General features: G+C 36.6%; 1 protein-coding gene across 1 annotated transcript; it reads left to right on the top strand.

Moving 5' to 3' along the window:
• Nucleotides 1–672: 672 nt before the first annotated feature.
• On the top strand, nt 673–15,325 carry LOC114286357 (MLO-like protein 11). The gene is made up of 15 exons (XM_028229519.2): nt 673–1,665; nt 2,056–2,113; nt 2,224–2,459; nt 2,747–2,863; nt 3,784–3,844; nt 5,643–5,737; nt 6,964–7,038; nt 10,479–10,564; nt 11,656–11,705; nt 12,245–12,285; nt 12,843–13,013; nt 13,150–13,185; nt 13,566–13,633; nt 13,736–13,796; nt 14,726–15,325. The coding sequence occupies exons 1-15, from the start codon at nt 1,540–1,542 to the stop codon at nt 15,119–15,121; spliced, it is 1,677 nt and encodes a 558-aa protein (XP_028085320.1). The 5' UTR covers nt 673–1,539; the 3' UTR covers nt 15,122–15,325.
• The last annotated feature ends 3,207 nt before the right edge of the window (nt 15,326–18,532 follow it).

Genomic DNA, 18,532 nt, shown 5'->3' with positions numbered 1-18,532 from the left:
TTTAAAACCAAATAATGTGTCATACAATAATTAGGAAGAAAAATTATGTTATATATTATCAGTTAATTTTTTTTTTTTGGGGGGGGGGGTGGGGGGTTGGGATTTTGCTTCGTTGCTAAATGGAAAAATCTTAATATTTTGAATTAATTATTTAATAATCCACATTATTATTATTTTTATTATCCATTACAAGTAGGCAATGCTACAAATTGGTGTTATATTATAAGCATTTTTATGAGCTTACTTGTGACCTATTTTGGAAAGTTATGGGTGGTTTCAGATGATTTAAATAAATATATTTTTTAATTTTTTATGAAATATGAGTTGAGTATGAAATGATATGTTAGAGAGGTGATATTATTTAAATAAGATGATGTACTTAAATATGATAATGACTTTTTAATTTTTTAATTTTTTTAAATCATGTCAAATAAAGCCTTAAAAGTTAATTTTTTAATTTTATTTTATTCACATTACCTATTTATTTTTTGATATATTTTTTCATAAAAAATTAAAAAAACTAAAAAGTCGTCTTTTAACTTACGTGTCAGAATAGGCTTTTGTAGTGTAGTAGAAAATTGTAACGGTAGAGAAGCAAGAACGTCGTCGTTTTCAGCCCCCAAGAAAAGAATGAAAAGAAAAGTAGTTTCGTGGTAGGCACCCCCGAACATGCGACGCCGTTTCCGTTGTCTCTACAGTGTATTTCGAAACTACCAACCTCCATTAAATTACTCTCTCTCTCCCCCTCTCAGCAGCAGAGTGAGGAGAGAGGGAGAGAGGGAGAGAGAGAGAGAGATACAGATCACTTCTGGTGGAGGTCCATTGTTATGTTATGACAAGAACAATCGATTCCGCCAATTAGAGAGAGAGAGAGAGAGCTATATTTTTCTGAGGAGTAATTTTAAAGAAGAAAAGAACAACCGAAAGTCCTGGAAATTGCTGAGAGACGCAGTTGTTGAACCCATACGTGTAAATTTGACTCCTTTTTCGATTTGAGCGTAGAGAGAGAGAGAGAGAGAGAGAGAGAGAGAGAGAGTTGGTAGTGCACACCAATTGAAATCGTTGAAGAATCAGCTGTGGTTGGTCAAGTAGATTGGACATTTGGAGGGAATGAATCTGGTACTTCCAGTCACTAGCCTTCTCTCATTGTTCCTCAAAATGTAAAACCAAATGTAGGTATAGAGAGAGAGCTGTTTACAGGATAGAGAAGAAGAGCAGAGTATCACAGCTTCACTACAGAGAAACACCTAGTCAATGTCGATTCTGAAATTGCACTGAGTTAGGGTTTTCAATTGGGGAAGCCCATTAAATCCTAGTGAAAGTTGCAGATTAGAATTCATGAGTGAAAGAAGAGTACAGATCACAGTTGAGCATCATTAGGTTAAGTTTTAGATTTTTTTTTCCCCCTGAAATATGGGAACTGAAATTTGTTCTAAAGCACATACTTGGAATCTCTGAAGATTAGTTAAAAGTCAGGGAATTTGAGGAAGCAATTGAATTTAGAGTGTACAGTTTGTAAGAAGAAAATTATCTGGAGAAATGGCAGAAAATGGTGCAGAAATGCGGTCTTTGGCGTTAACACCAACATGGTCTGTGGCTTCTGTCTTGACAGTCTTTGTTGCTGTTTCCTTGGTCGTGGAGCGATCCATTCACCGCCTAAGTAATGTAAGTCGAAATTCGGCATTTCTTATTTTCTATCATCTTAGCTCTGAATCTTTGATTTTATGCAAATTTACCAGACAAAGAAAACCCATTTGTTGCTGCCAATCGCAAGTAATTAGAGGATGAGCATTGTTGAGTTGTTGTTTGTGTGTAATTTTTTCGATGATGATGACTTCAGGATTGGATTTTTTTTTGTGATGATGATGAACTTGGATTTTCATGTGATTGGTTTTAATCTACATGTACCATTTCCCTTTCAGCGTATTTTCTTGCCTTTTTTTGTATTCATTGCGAAATTAGTTCAATATGTTCACTGTAGTATCAATAAACTTATGAAGATGAATCACTTTTGGAGCTTGTTCTGATGAGCTTATGTTCCTTCTTTCATTCCAGTGGTTGCGGAAAACCAATAGAAAGCCTTTGCTTCAAGCAGTAGAGAAAATGAAAGAAGGTATTTGGCATTAATTTCTATGTTAATCCTCACAAAATTTATGTTTTTTTATGCGTACTTTTTTGGTAATTGTCATCTTGAAGCTGCACTTACTGGATTTCTATCTTCAGAATTGATGTTACTAGGCTTCATATCTCTCCTTCTCACGGCTACGTCAAGCATTATATCCAATATCTGCGTCCCGTCAAAGTTCTATGATAGTGTGTTTGCTCCTTGCAGCAAGTCTGAGGTTGATCAGGAAATTGAAAGTAATGCTTCCCAGGGCCGTAAACTTTTGATGGCTTTTGCTCATCCTCACTCATTTAGGAGATTGTTGAACAAATTAAATCAGAATACCTGCAAAGAGGCATGTTTCTTATCCGTATAAAATCATGAGATTATATATGTTTTTTTTTTCTTTCCATCTCATATTTCTATGAAAAATATTGTCCGACTCATTCTATGAGCAAAGTTTAGTTTGGCATGGTTCTTTTTTTTTTTTTCCTTCATATTTTGAATAAAATATACCAATAGTTCCATTTTGGTTTCATTCTTTTTCATTTTTAAGTAGTCCCTTTATTTTTTTCCTTGATCTGAACATTTCTATTTGTATCTGGACTGATCTGGGCTATATGGAATTTTTTTATTGCACAGGGTCATGAACCATTTGTTTCATATCAAGGTCTTGAGCAATTGCACCGCTTCATCTTTGTCATGGCAGTGACACATGTATCTTACAGCTGCTTAACAATGCTGCTGGCAATCGTGAAGGTTACTTTCTTTATTGCAGTTGCAGTTGCTGAAGTGAGATGCTTGCATGATTTCTTCTTGTTTGATTTTCTTGTCCAGTTGGTAGAAAGACCTCCAGAGACAATTAGGAAAATTTATATGTGGCTTTGTTGTCTCCGTACTGCCAATCTATGTCGCGTCTTACTAGTTCCAAAGGAGCTGTTGCCCTGGATCAATGATGTGAATGAACTCGAGATAATACAATTGATTTGCAATTAACTCTAAGCTGTTAGTGGGATATGAACAATATATGAAGTGTAAACAGAATGGTCTGGAGTAAATATTTTGTAGTTAGTCAATGATACAATTGATTACTGTAGGCCATCGATTAATGTTTACTTTTGTAGGACAAGCTAATAGTTCCCCACCCAAAAAGAACAAGGAAAAGGAATACTACCGATACCAACTGTATAACACACCACGTAAGGAGTGTTTGATGGTCCTTGTGCATTTGGAATGGTTTGACTGCAGTCAATTGCAGAAAACTCCATGTGGATTAGTAGTTTCTTGTTCTTCTTCTTCTGCTTTGAGGTTATGTTTGTATGTATTGACATTTAAGAGTACACTATACATACTCTACTAGGACATTGCATTTATTTTTATTTTTATTTTTATTTTTATTTTATGTAGCGATTAACCTGCATCATATAAATCCTTTGAACTTACCATCTGGCCTTGTATGTGAAATTAAAGTGAATAATTGCTGCTCAGTTTATTCTAATCAAGTCTAACGCATGCCATGTCATATTGCCTTTTAAGGAGATGAATATTTTTTCCAGTTGTTATAGTGAAATTTACAAAGGACAAAGCTTCCACAATTGTACTTCAATTTAAATGAAACTTAAACACTTGTGTTATTTTTATTTTCTGCTTACTGGTTGTCATTGTATTAATGTGGTCAGATTCACAGTTGGAGGGCATGGGAGGATCAGGCTCATATGGATCGGCATGATTCATTAGTTGGTAAGCTCTAAACTGGTGCTTGATCACATGATTGTTAGTGTTTTCCAGACCCTAATATTTATCAAGCCCTGGGTGACTGGTGGTATAGTTCACATTTTTTATATGCTCTAATTTTTACCTAGAGATAAATTTCTAAATTGGAAAGAGAAGAGAGTGGGAAAAAGGAGTGGAGATCTCTCAAGGAGAAAAAAAAAATGCCTAAAGAGAAGCATATGAGGTATCAAAGTGAAAATAAAGGTAATAGTTAAGGTTAGAACACAACAGCCTAAGAGGCAAACTAGTCCTAATTCAGAACTCCAAGCTTTTGTTTTATTTCCAAATTTTTGTTACCACCGTTAGCAAAAATGTTGAGTATGAATTAGATTATCTATAAAATACACTTCACAGTGCAATTCTTTCAAAAATTATGTCATGGTTTGATGACAAATGTTTTAAAATTGCCTAGGAAAGATCAATAGGGAGTTGGGAGTTTAGATGCTGTTGGCATATTATTCTTCCACCACTTGGGGAAGACTTTTGGAGCCATACTCTGATTCTCTGAAGGCCACCAAAGGACAATAAGGAGCTCTCTTACTGTAGATAAAGGCATAGATGATGCTGCTATAGTAATTTTTGGAAATGCTTCCATTGGCCATTTTTCAGTCATCAACATTCTATTTCTCACAACCCAAAGGAAAAAAAGTAAAGGAAAGAAAAAGAGAAAAAATTGGCAGCCTAGTGCACGAGACTCCCGCCGTTGCTAGGTCTGGGAAGGGTAAAAAAAGAACCAAAATCACTAAATGCTTAGTTAGGGCTGAAAAAACTACAATTATCCTCCGTCTAGGGAATCATACTGTTAATGTGTCCATCTGGAAGAAAGCAATAGTAGAATTTTTTTAGTACATCGAATTTTGTGTACACATGCTGCCGGGCTCCATCACAAACTTAGTAGGCTTTTTTATGTTCATCCACAACAATTTAGATAACATATGGTGTCATGTCATCATTTAGCTGCTTAGAGAAATTCTCTTACCTACTCGCATAATGTTGACCAATGTATCTCTTTTCATTTGCTTCTAGTACAATAAGCTATCTTATTGACCTGATCAATTGTGGCTTCATCTAAATTCTATATATCTTCTTCTACCATTTTGATCTTATCTGATAATAATTTATCTCCTGTGTGTTCTATCTGCTTTCCCAGCTGAGTTCTATCACTTGATCTTTCCTCCCAGCTCCTGGTATACAGCTAAAGCACCAGCTTTTATTTTGTCTTTAGATCCTTGCCTCATTTATTTTACCAATCCTGCATATACCTCGTACATTTTCTCCATCCACTGATATACCTCCTCACAATCTAAAACTGTCCTTTTCTACACAAAAATTGGGGATAAATTTGTTGAAAATCTCTCCTTTTCCATTCTTCCAAAGCCAAAAGATATTAAAGGAACTAACTATTGGTAGAGCCTTTGTATTGCTTTCTATGTCGCCCAGCAGAAGGAGGAAGACATTATTGATATGTTGGAACCATTTTGAATTTAACTTTGGATGGACTGATTTTCATCCCAATTTGTTGTACTCTGCTCATAATTTATAGATACTTTTCTCTTTTTCTTTTAAATCTTCATGTGATTTAGAATAGACGTTGAATTTTCTTTTTTTGAGGTTGTAGTAGTCTATTATGGTCGTGTGAATGTAAGAAACAATGCTGACCCAATTCATGCCTTTAAATTTATATGATCCTCTGCTTTTATGTAGACAAACTAATTATTTCGTTGAGACAAAGACATGTTAATAAATAATCTTGTGTCTCTGATAGAAATCACAAGAGAGGATATGATACGAAGGCAATCAACCTTTGTTGAGTTTCATACATCAAATCCATTGGTCAAGAATAGATTTCTTATCTGGGTGGTAAGTAAACAACTATCATTCTGCTGCATTTGTATTAGAAGCTTTGTTGCTTCCTTTATTTTGATATTTAACTGAGGTAGTTGTTCATATGTATTATCTGTTTTATTTGATTGTTTTTGAGGAAGTGCAAAAGGAAAGCTTCTAGTGATTATTTGTTCTTGTTTGTATCATTTTAAACAAATTTTGATTTCTTTTTCTGCATTCTTCTTACCAGTTTACTTCAAATTTTCTAGTACGTAACTTACATACTCGTTGCCATTGTTATCAAAATGCAAATCGAATCATGAATTGTTTTGTTAAAATACTGAATTTTGAATCATGAGATTCACTTTATTATATAGAATATATGATTATTTATATAATACATACATAGTGTTTAAAACAAAGTAAATACTGATAGAAAATAAATAGGCACTCAAAACAAGTACACATGTTAAAGCATCATTAATCAACTCCTTAGCAATCTCAATTTATTTCAATATGAACAACAATTCAACCAATTTAAGTAAAATATAACAAGTATGGATCTGAAGAATTTATTGGTAATAGATTGAACTAAATATATATATTTTTTCTATTTTGGAAATGAATTCAAATAGAATAGAAGAGAAATGAATATGATAATCCAGAAAAAAGTTTGATTTGGATTCCTAGTTCTATTCTAAAGATTTATTATTGACGAGCTACAATGATTGCACCTATTAAAGCAACTAAAAGAATTATAGAAACTTTCTTCTTCCCGTATTTTGGTTGGAAAGGATTCTAAAGCTGAATAATAGCTCAATTTTTTGGTTTCAGTTTAGCAAACTTGTTAAATATGTCCAATTACCAACTCTGGTTTAGCTTGACAGCAAAGCTCATAAATTGTATATGGAGGTTTTAGAGAGGTTGCTAAGAATTTTCAAGAACCTAATGGTTTGAATATGGAAAAGGAAAGCAAAGAAGAGTTTTTGAAACAAGAGTTTGCTTCCTTTGATATACAGTGATATAACCAAATTGTAAGGAGGTTGTGAGGAAGGTGTATTGCTATTCCTGGTTTTCTCTCACGTATTTGTAAAACTTTGTTGATCCCACTGCCTAGTGGTGTATCTTTAACAGTCAGTTACTTATCTGATATATAACCTTGACAAATTCACATTTCTGTAACAGCTTTATATTTTCTCACTACGTGGCTTCACAAAATTGTTCTTTTGATCAAGATCTTTGATGATTTCGTTACATTGCAGACCTGTTTCTTCCGACAATTTGGGCATACAGTGGTTCGTGCTGACTACCTCACACTCCGCAAGGCTTTCATCTCGGTACATAATCTCATACCACTGCAGGACTTATGTTTTTCTCATACCACTAAATATGCCACATTTCCATGTACAAGGGTGTTGGATAACTTGATATATGTTGTTGGGCCCATTTTCTAAGAGCTCAAATTTTTGAGAAAATTGGTGACTTACCAGTTGGAGTAGGAGATGATGTGTTAGAATTTACCACTCACCTACTACCTCCACTATCTTTCTCCACACCTACCACCTCCACTATCACACACTCCACTACCATCCACCTCCACTATCACACACTCCACTACCATTTTCTCCTCTATATATAGGAATTGTAATATACAGAATATTTACATCAATCTTGTAATACATCAATTCAACATATCAATAATACATAAATTTTTCATGGTATCAGAGCAAGGTTAAGAACCTATTCATTCTGCTTCACCGGCGGGCGGCAGCCTCGCCTTGGCCGCCCGCCGGACCTCTACACATAACCCCCTGTGTTTGTCTTTGCAACACTCTCTCTCGCATTTTTTATTTCCCATTTGATTTGGAACTATGAAGCTAGTTACCAACATCAACCCCAAAAGACTCTTCAGGTCAAAGAAGAGCCGGTCGGTCTCACGATCCGACCCGTTATCGTTCAGCTCCGGTTCCTCCTCCTCCGAGTCCTCAACCTCCGGGCCGCTCCACCACCGCAAATCCGAACCCGAAAAGGAGACTCCGACTAGCGTTTTGCCTTCGAAATCATCGGAGATCTCATGCGATTGGTCCGAAATCTGCTTCGAGTTCGTTCAAACCTTCAAGATGATCGATAAAGACGCTGATGGAAAGATCACGAGCAAGGAGCTCGAGGCTTTGCTCAGCCGAGTCGGCCTAGTCGGCGCCGAGCCACCGACCGAGGAGGAACTGAAATTGATGCCTGACGTTGAGCTTACAACCGTCACAGGGAATGTGCACTTTCAGAACACAAGTCTGGATCTTCAAAATTGATGGGGTTTTACACAACCCATATAGACTCAGACCTTGGCAAGGTCACTGTGTCGGGAAATGTAGACCCACACACGCTGATCAAGATGCTAAGCAAGAGCGGCAAACATGCTGAGCTTTGGGGTGCTCCCAAGGCCAATAACCAGACGATCATGCAAATTGACAATGGCAAAGGTGGGTCCCAGAAGGGTCAGAAGATGAAACCACAACCCATGATGATGGCTAATGGTCCGCATATGCCTAAAATGATGATAATACTTCTTTTCACACACTGATGTTCCCCACTAAACTTCCTTTTCTTTTCTTTTTTTTTTTATATTTATTTTAATCCCTCTTTTTAAAAAGAAAACGAAACACAAGATTTGCACACTCATGCTTTCCTTAATATATTATTGTTATTCTTATTATTATTATTATTTTAATCCAAAAAAAAAAAAAAAGGGGGACAAGCACCCACGTGAATATTTCCCCCATCTTTCATTTTGATTTCCAAGTTATTCTTATTATTTCTTTCTTTATTTTTCTTTTACATTATTTTTACTCTTTTTTAAATTTCATTCATACCATATAGCTTTGCACACCAAACCATCTTTTATTTATATCGGGATCAACCCCGATCCACATTTTACACAAAAAAAAAAAAAAAAAAAAAAAAAAAACAGCTTTGTTTTCTTTTCTGCAGACGGCCACCCACCGACCTACTCTGTCGCCGGCCTTTTCTTCTTGCCTCCGTCCTGGGCGGCCCTTGCCGGTGTTGCCTCCGTGTTTCCCACTCCACTGGGCATGATCACTCCCCCATACTCCTCCACTGCAGCATATGGAGGACCTCCAAATCGGAACATCACGGTGGCCTTCCGCTTCAGCTCCTTGTTTTCTGCCCTTAGCACGCTTATCTCTGCTCGCGCATCCTTATACATGCGTTGGAGCAGAGCCAGTTGGGCGTTTACATGCTGCACCTCATTTGTCCTACTCTGCAGCCGGTTCGACAAATTTGTGACCGCCGTCATGCTTTCCACACATGCCTTCAAAGTATACTGATTGGCCTCCACATCTGACTGCACTGCCATTCTTTGTTCCACCGATCGCATCGGAAAGTTCAACGGAGCAAACTCCGGGGCGCTTGGTTGAGTTTCCAGTGCCACCGCACCAGTTCTCTCTCTCGTTGACTCGTTGAGGTCGGGAAAGAGGGTGAGCAGTCCACGGGAAGACGATGAAGCCATTTTCTGGGCAACAGAGTGTTACAGAATATCTCTCACAACAGAGTGTTACAGACTCTCTCTCTCAGCACAACGAAGAGTTTTTCAGACTCTCTCTCTCAGCACAACGAAGCCTCCGTCTTATAGCCGAGGCAGCCACGCGCATCGCGCGCCTCTTGCCACCAGCCGACAAACGGGCACGCAAGCCAAGACGCCCACGTGCCTCGCTATCATGTTCGGCACACCTTTTGATGAATTGGGCACGCCTTTTGATGGCACGCCTTTTGACAACATTGGGCACACCTTTTGAGGGTGCAACCTTTTACAACGGTCCGACAAGACTCTGTAAACTGTCCCGACATTGATTCCGGTTAGCTCCTTTATGGGTCCGACAAGACTCTGTAAACTGTCCCGACATAGATTCCGGTTAGTTTCTACAAGGGTCCGACAAGACTCTGTAAACTGTCCCGACATTGATTCCGGTTAGCTTCTACAAGGGTCCAGCAAGACTCCGTAAACTGTCCCAACAACTGTCACAGCATTGTCTGCTACAACGGTCCGACATGACCCCATAAACTGTCTTCTACAACGGTCCGACATGACCCCATAAACTGTCCTCTACACCGTTATGACACCACCATACAGTGTCTTCACCAACGGTCTGACACGACCATACAGTGTCTCCTATCTTTTTTTATTTTTATGTATTTTCTTGTTTTGTTCCTCTCTTCAAACTCAAGTTGGTTAGTTTCTATCCTCCTTGAGTTTGCGGGGGGCTGTTAGAATTTACCACTCACCTACTACCTCCACTATCTTTCTCCACACCTACCACCTCCACTATCACACACTCCACTACCATCCACCTCCACTATCACACACTCCACTACCATTTTCTCCTCTATATATAGGAATTGTAATATACAGAATATTTACATCAATCTTGTAATACATCAATTCAACATATCAATAATACATAAATTTTTCAGTGTGGGGTTTTTTGTTAATTATGGGTAGGAGTCTAGGACAGTAATAAGTGCAATTTTGAATCTTTGGAATTCGAGTTTAGATCTTTGCTACAGACAGGAAAAAGATCATTGTCTTTATACCAGTTAGATTCACTGTATTCTAAAACCCGGTTTTCATTTATGCCCGAATTTTATGCTTCTACTAGTCAGATTTTTGAGAAAGTAAGAACTTATTTATACTGATCATTAGTAAATATCATGTTGAAACTACTAGTTTACTATTTACAGTTTTTGTTTTTCTTATTCATGGCAGAACCACAAGCTTACATCAAAATATGATTTTCACAGTTATATGATCCGCTCTATGGAAGAAGAATTTCAAAAGATAGTTGGTGTGAGGTAAGTGACAATCTTATTAAGAACTGCTCAGCTTTTGAATCCTTCAATTTGGCCACCATCTAGTATGCTTACTTTTTTGTTTAAATGTGCTTACCTTTATCGCTCTTGTTACTTGACTTTTGAGGCTGTATGTGACATGAGAAAAAGTTATTGACATACTTTGGGGTTCCTTGGGATTCTTTTGGTAACAAGAAAAAGTTCTATTGGTGGATATCTGCCAATCATGTTTCTTAATCATGATTACTCAAGAAGGCTTTCATATTTATTCGCTGTCTTATCTTCTTCCATTAACTATTAAACTCTATTTTGTTTCTCAAAAGCTTAGACTGAATCTCTTAACACATTCCTTGAACCATCTGCATCTTTCTTTTGTATATTGATTCCATGGTTTTAAATTTAGGGGATATATCGTAATACACTGGTAACGGGAAGAGTAATGAAAAACAATATTTCAATTTCCCTATGAAAATATATCATTTCCCATGGTGGTGGGTTTGTGTTACAGAGAGAGAAAAGGTAGTGGTGATTATGATAGAGGAAGGTGGTGTGGGTGGGTTTAGGGTAGGGAAAGTAGTGTCATAAAAGAAAATAAGTTTAATTTATAGGTTTATTCATTATTTGTATTAGGTGGGTTTAAGGTGAATTACCCTTTCATGTCCATTTCATGTGCTTTTTCCAATCACTTTGCTAATGGATTTGGACTGAGGGACCACACTGAAACTCACTTGAAAATGCAGGGTTTGTGTTTAAATGGGGATTGTGAGGACTGTAGTGGAATTTTAGTGAAACTATAGATATTTTTTTTTTATTTTTTTTATTTTCCCTAAATTACAATCTTTGTGAACCTTTTCTAGAAATTAATTTTTTAGATTTTAATATTCAACCTAGCTTCCATTACTAATGAACATGAAATGAACGAATTGAATTTATTAAACCTCACTTTAAGTTCATTAATTTTTATCTTCCTTATTTCTTAAGATATTTTTTTCCTATGTGTGGACACTATCTTATAACTAGTTTCATTATCGTCTATACCTTGTCTTTGATGTCTTTGAAACTAGCAACTAAATGCAATTTTGAATCTTTTGCAGTGGCCTTCTATGGGGATTCGTGGTGGCTTTTATGCTCTTTAATGTGAAAGGTATGGCATGTTATGAAAAAAATGAGACTCTTAAGGTCCGTTTGGATAGCTGTGGATTTGATAGTTTACCTATGAATTTCAAGAATTAATTAAATAGCTTTATCATGCTGAATTTGAAATAACTATATAAAAGTAGTTATTTGAAATCATGCTAAGAATTCTATTCTAGCTGCAAGGATCCGACCAAAATCCATCTTTTCTGTATCAACTTATTTTTTCTATAGTTTTTCTCTGCACCTTTAACTCCCCAATATTTTTAATCTCAAACCCCTTGTATATGTTTTAGCCTTCTCCTATAATTGATGTCCATGCATTTCAAATCCTCATCCATCCAAACAAACCCTTAAGGTTCTAAGATCATTGGTTTGTGTGTAATTAGCTAATCACAGACATGGATCAATCAGAGTTATGAAGTCCTTTGATGATAGCTACTTGCACAATGGTCCTGTTTCCCACCAGTTGATGGTTGAGTGATCAGATTATACTTGATATTTCAAACTCATTGAACTCATGATTTATTGGCTTTTTTGTACTTGCAGGGTCTAATCTTTATTTTTGGATAGCTATCATTCCTGTTGCAGTAAGTCCCTATTCTGATGCATCTAGGTCTATCAATATTATACCAGTATGCTGCATGAGGCAATGTTCTTGGTTGGTATCATAGCTACTAAGACACCTGATAAGGCAAAATATTACTCACAATATTCTTCTGTCTTAGATTCAATCGGATTCTAGAGTCATTCATCAAAACATCCACACAAGTGTTATAGCCATTTAATTACATAGACCCACATCTGCATTAGTAGAGCTACATCACAGGTAGAATTCTTAACACAGTTTGGAACTACAAATTAGTGGAAGGAATTTAAAATTTTAACAAAAGGAATACCAAGTTTGCTTCTGTTGTTTGCTTTTAAAAGGATAAGTTAGAAAGAATAGATGAAATGATAAATTAGAAAGCCTTATTTATTAAATTTTTTTTTTTTGAGAGGTAGGGTACGAATTGAAACAGTCACATTTCCTTTTCCTCTAGATCCTGCCTTTTAAATGTGAAAGAGACCTCCATAAGTCCCCAATTTGTTATATGACATGTTTCTCCCATATCATGCTCTTCTGATAACACATATTTCTGTACAGCTTGTTCTTCTGGTGGGTGCAAAGTTGCAACACATTATTGCAACCTTGGCATTGGAGAGTGCTGGAATAACTAGATTCTCCACTGGAGCAAAATTAAAGCCTCGAGATGATCTTTTCTGGTTTAAAAAGCCGCAACTATTGTTGTCCTTGATCCATTTTATTCTTTTCCAGGTTGGCTTGGTTTGTCATGCTTCAGTTTCTGAAGTTGTTCTTTTTATTAGCTTATTTTTATAGTGATGTATTTTCTGGATTCCACTGGGAGACTGGTAACTAATACAATATTTTCCATGTTTGATTCGTGATGCAGAATGCATTTGAGCTCGCTTCATTTTTCTGGTTTTGGGTACTTCCTTTTTCCATGACTACGTTAGTTCTCATTGGAGTGCTGAATTTGTAAATTTTCCATTTTGCTCAAGTCTTAACCAAGTCATATTTGTCTAGTAGATCATTTCCATTTTTAACTATAATTTGGTTAGCATCATGATGATTTCTTGAAACTAAGTTTGTTTTGGCCCCCCCTCAAAAAATTATCACAAATTAATTGTGACTTTGACTAGCCAATGGAAAAGCAGTTCAAAGCAATTTGTAATGGAATGTGAGATTATAAAGCACAAAAATTTAGTGTCTGTGACACGCACACACATGAAATTAGTTATTCTATTTTACTTTATATGTGGGATATAAAATCTGTTTTTTGACCAAAGTGTGTTGTTTAATTTACAGTGGCAGTTTGGGTATAGTTCTTGCTTCATCAGGAACCATTTGCTTGTGTATCTGCGCCTGATCCTGGGGTACTTATGGCATTCCACTAGCCATCGTTGATATATTTTACACATTTCGACCTCTAAAATTTAAATCAAATGCTTGACATAAATTATTATTTTGTCTTCTAGATTTGCTGGGCAGTTCCTATGTAGCTACAGCACCTTGCCACTATATGCTCTCGTTACTCAGGTACAATTTTTGTTCTAATTATTTGTTTTGTTTTGTTGGGTTGGCACCCTGGGGGAAGAGGTGTCATTTTAGAAAAAGGTTCTAGAGTCAAAAACCATCATGACCAAGGAAGTGCAACTTATATAAATACCTGTTGAATTGTATCCATGAGCCGTGTTCACTAGCATTTTGTTTGAGCATTTGCAAGTAACTTTTGGTGCATGGGTTTCTATCTCAGGTAGAGTTTCAATACTTTGTGTATCCAAAGATCCTTTGCCTCCTGGTATTGCTGTCTTGGATGGTTAGAAATTTGATGGTTCATACAGATAATTGTGCATGTCCTCATATCTTGAAGTCTCAACTTCAATTATTTGAACTATATGTGACCTGGCCCTCTGGTTCCTGCTGTAGATAATTAGGCTAGTTAGACTCACAGCTGAAAAAAGAGAGTAAACTAGTTCCTGACTAAATGAGCCACCTAAACAAATTTTCCGGATCATTAAAATATGAAGTTATACGCTTTTTCCCCAAATTTATGTGACTTAATTGTAGCTTTGTAAGTCAACATATAAGAAACACAGTCACTTCTTCTAGTTCTTGAAGTGAATTTGAACTTTGCCGTCCTGAATAGCCCATTTCTTCTAAGGGGAGCTAGCCTATGGGGGAGTTCCCTCCCTCCTTACTTGATAGTGCATTTAATTGTCTGACATCAACATGACATTTCTCAACAATTAGACATATATAAAACACATTACAAGTTTGATAAAATAACTTGGAATCCATTAATAAAACAAAAAAAAAAATAATGTAAATTTCTATATTTCTCTCTCCTATAATTTTAGTTTTTGTTGAGCCTTTATGTCATTCTTGAGCTTCTTTTATCAAGATTTCATTTCTTTTTGAAATCTCGGCTGAATGATTGGCAATTTTGGCTTTCCTTTCATTGGCAGATGGGAACAAACTACAAGGCAGCCATAATTCCACAGAGAATAAGAGAGACAATCCATGGATGGGGAAAGGAAGCCAGGAGGAAAAGAAGGCTGGGAATTTTCACCGATGATTCAACTATACACACGGACACAAGCACAGTGATGTCACTTGAGGAAGACGATCACCAGCTGCTTGATAGCCCTCAAGTAGCGGCCCCCGCTGCAGATGCAGAAATAGAATTACAATGCCATCCCATTATCATTACAACTAGTCCTTTCCCAATTGCTAATGAAGCTTCAAGTCGAATCAGCACACCTCTCCTTCGGCCTTGTGCCTCAGTTTCTTCCTCAGTTTCATCAAGAATTCTCCAGCAAGAGTTCACAAGATCGTCTTCAATGCCCGCCAGAAGAGAATGAATAATAGGTATGAAAATGCTACAATGAAGATGGAAGAATATGGTGAAATTGGAGCTTTGATCTGTTTATATTTGAGATACGGTTGTTAGTTGTAACATGATCTGTAGGACAAAGAAATTGGTATATGAGGTTTTGTTGTAAAAGAATCTTGAAATGTTAGAAACTTGCAGATAATGATTAATGATATCATACGAGCTTTCCTAATTCCCATACTCTTTCTCATGTTAGTTTGCTTAGGTTGTGTTTGAATGTTGGATTGTAGAGGGAAAAGAAAGAAAAGGGAAGAGAAATGAAATTATATCCTTTCTTTTTCTCTTACTCTCATTAACGTGTGCCTTGGAAGATATATTAAGCAGCATAAATATATGTTAGAATTTTCTCCCCTTATGTTACGGTCTCTAATATATACAGTTTTATTTATTTATTTTTTTTGTAAATTTGTTCTCTTGATTTGCACGCACTGCTTCAAAATTGAAGTTGGGATGATTGGCTACAACTTTCTGCTTGATTTATAATATGTTTTGGTTACTTGAAACAAACATAAAAGAAATAAGAGACACTGAGAATAATGATTGAATTTCAATTTCAGTATGGTTTTCCTTGAACCAAAAAAGGCTTATTTTTCATTCGTACTTTGAAGTTTTTATTCAACTTCAGCCTTTAAATAGGCCCAGTTCTAAATCCTAATGATGACTGGGAGAATCAAGATTGCGATTCACATTCATCATAGGATCAATCTTGTGATTCATATTCATATTCATATTCATATTCATCTTATGATTTTGATCATTTTCCATTTCTTCATCTGCCATTGGAGCTGACCAGTCTGGTGGCGCAGGCTCACCATCTTTCATGTTGTACTGAAACGACCCATGACCGGTGTGGGCTTCTTGATCCATCTTTCTGGCCCAATAAGTAACATGCTCATTATGGGCCCCACCGCCCAGCCCATTAATAATTCCTCCATCGTCTCCGGATCCAGGGGCATATCCGCAGCCACAACCAGGCCCAGGCCCATAAATAGGAGGAGTAGGAATGGTGGGCCAACCAAAGCCAGGAGCAGGAGGAGGGTAGTAGGGCCCAGTTAGCGGCGGTGGATAATAGCCTCCTCCAGGGGCATAACCACTACCACTACCACTGCCTCCACCGTAACCCCCACCACTACCTCCACCACCAGGGTTACTGCCCCCACTACCAGAGCCGCCGCCTCTCCCATAGCCCCCACCACCACCGTACCCGCTTCCACCCCCAGAGCCAACCCCACTACCCCCACTACCGGAGCCTCTACCACCCCCACTACCAGAACCACTGCCACTCCCGTAGCCACCGCCTCCGCCTCCACCACCTCCAGCCAAGATTGATTGTTTTGTCTTTTTATCATCTAAGAGGACCCTCTGAGCAGAGCCAAGGGTTAAACATATTAGAAAGAAGGCAAGGGAAACATATTTTGGTAAAGTCATTTTGCAAATTTAAATCTTTGCATGGTCTTAATCTATGAAGGTCCTTCTCTATATATAGTTTTAAACACACACACACACACAAACTACGTGGCCGAAAAGATGGAAGATCTTGGGTTCGTTTGTTGAGGATAGCGGAGTCATGAAGCTTGTGTGAGTCAGAGGAGCTACTGCTCTACAGGTAACTTCTAACTCTCTTAAATCTTAGAAATGGCTAAACAGTCACGCCATAAGTGAAATCAATCAAATAAAATCTTTTTAAGTGTATTGTCCTTTTAGTGCAGCCTGTGGAGCTGTCTATAGTTTTTATTTTTTTATTTTAGAAATTTATATCAAAATGTTTGGTATCTTATGCTTACAATTTATGAGACAAATAATTAAAATTAGTTGGAAAAAAATTTATTGAAAAGCATGGAAATTGGCGTTTTAATTTTTACTTTTTAATTATTAACTTTTAACATGTAAAAGTTACACCAAATAAGGTCTATGTATCACGTCTTTCATTCGTAAAATAATCCTCGAAAGATGTAGATTTCGAGTAAATATTGGGTATAATATAATATAGAAAAAAGCTTGGTGGCCTGAATTTGTATAGCCTGAATTTGTGTGGCCCGAATGACTCGAATGTGTCAAAACAACGTCGTTTTACACCTAAAATGACATCATTTTGAGACATTTAAGCCATGCGAGCTATGAAATTTCGAGTTACCTAACATTGTTGTATAAAATAATACAATGTGATGATGTTATTTGTTAATGAGAAATCTCATATTCCCAGTTTACATGGTTCGATTAATGTATGACAAAAATCTAACTACTCGTTTATAATTTTTTTATTTATTAGTAACACTATATAAAATAATGTCACTATTACACTCTTCTATATTCATACCATATAAAGAGCACAGTCTTCGTCCTCACAAAAAAAGAAAAAAAAAAAATGCTTGGTGGCCTGAATTTGTGTGGCCTGAACTCGAATGTGTTAAAACGACATCGTTTTACACCCAAAACGACATCGTTTTGCACCCAAAACGACATCGTTTTGAGACATTCGAATTACGCGAGCCATGAAATTTCAAGCTTGTATAATATAATACAATGTGATGATGTTATTTGTTAATGAGAAATCTCATGTTTCCAGTTTACATGGTTCGATTAATGAACCAATTTATGAGGAGAATAGGGCTTAAGGCAGGGGTAACACAAACAACCAAAGACTCTGAGGTTAGAATAGTCAGGAGGATGTTTATAGAGTAATTCATAAGGAGATAAACTAGAAAGATTTTTGCTAGGAAGCCTGTTAATGAGATATGTGGCGGTGGTGTCATGACCCGAACCCGCCCCATAAGATTAAGGTCATAACCGGCCAATAATCATGAGATTACCTACGGCCTCAAATCAGATTAGAATATACTCCATAAGAGTTAAGGGGCCAAACGGAAGCAGGCTTAAAAATTTTGTCCAATGAGCTATGCTTACATGGCATATCAAAACATTTCACATGTACTTAATAATAACTCACACCACATATCAGTAGTCAACATCTTGTATACCTAGGATCATTCAAACACATAGTCAGCTAAACCAAAAGCTTATTGTAACAACCCCTATCTGTAATTAGCCACTAATCCGTATTTAATTATGTTAATGAGAGGATTAAAATAAATTATGTGTTTCTTCTGCACTTTGTATGATTTTGACCGTCTATCTGTTACTTATAGAAATGTTTGTTTGGAATTCCACTTTAATATGTAAATTGAAAGCCTTATCGGCATCCGAAATCGAAATTGATTACGTCAATATGTTATTTGGAATTTTTAGAACCATATGGCAAATTTTATTAAAAATTGATTCAATTTGATTTATTAAGTCGTGTTTGGTTAGTCTAATATTCTAATTAATGTGTTTTAGCACCATAAACATATATATGAGACATAAGCTCATTTTGAGCTCA

This window comes from Camellia sinensis, chromosome 8 (assembly GCF_055761805.1).
Source record: "Camellia sinensis isolate YWXY chromosome 8, ASM5576180v1, whole genome shotgun sequence".
Lineage (NCBI taxonomy): Eukaryota > Viridiplantae > Streptophyta > Magnoliopsida > Ericales > Theaceae > Camellia > Camellia sinensis.
Note: the sequence above shows the minus strand (reverse complement) of the source record. Positions and strands in the feature narration are given on the sequence as shown.

What these genes read in the sequence shown, in the direction of transcription:
- LOC114286357 (XM_028229519.2), top strand. Translation starts at nt 1,540, where the DNA reads ATGGCAGAAAATGGTGCAGAAATGCGGTCTTTGGCGTTAACACCAACA. An exon ending in AGTAGAGAAAATGAAAGAAG is followed by an intron (nt 2,114 to 2,223) that starts GTATTTGGCATT and finishes TTCTATCTTCAG; the next exon opens with AATTGATGTTACTAGGCTTC. An exon ending in TGCTGCTGGCAATCGTGAAG is followed by an intron (nt 2,864 to 3,783) that starts GTTACTTTCTTT and finishes TAATGTGGTCAG; the next exon opens with ATTCACAGTTGGAGGGCATG.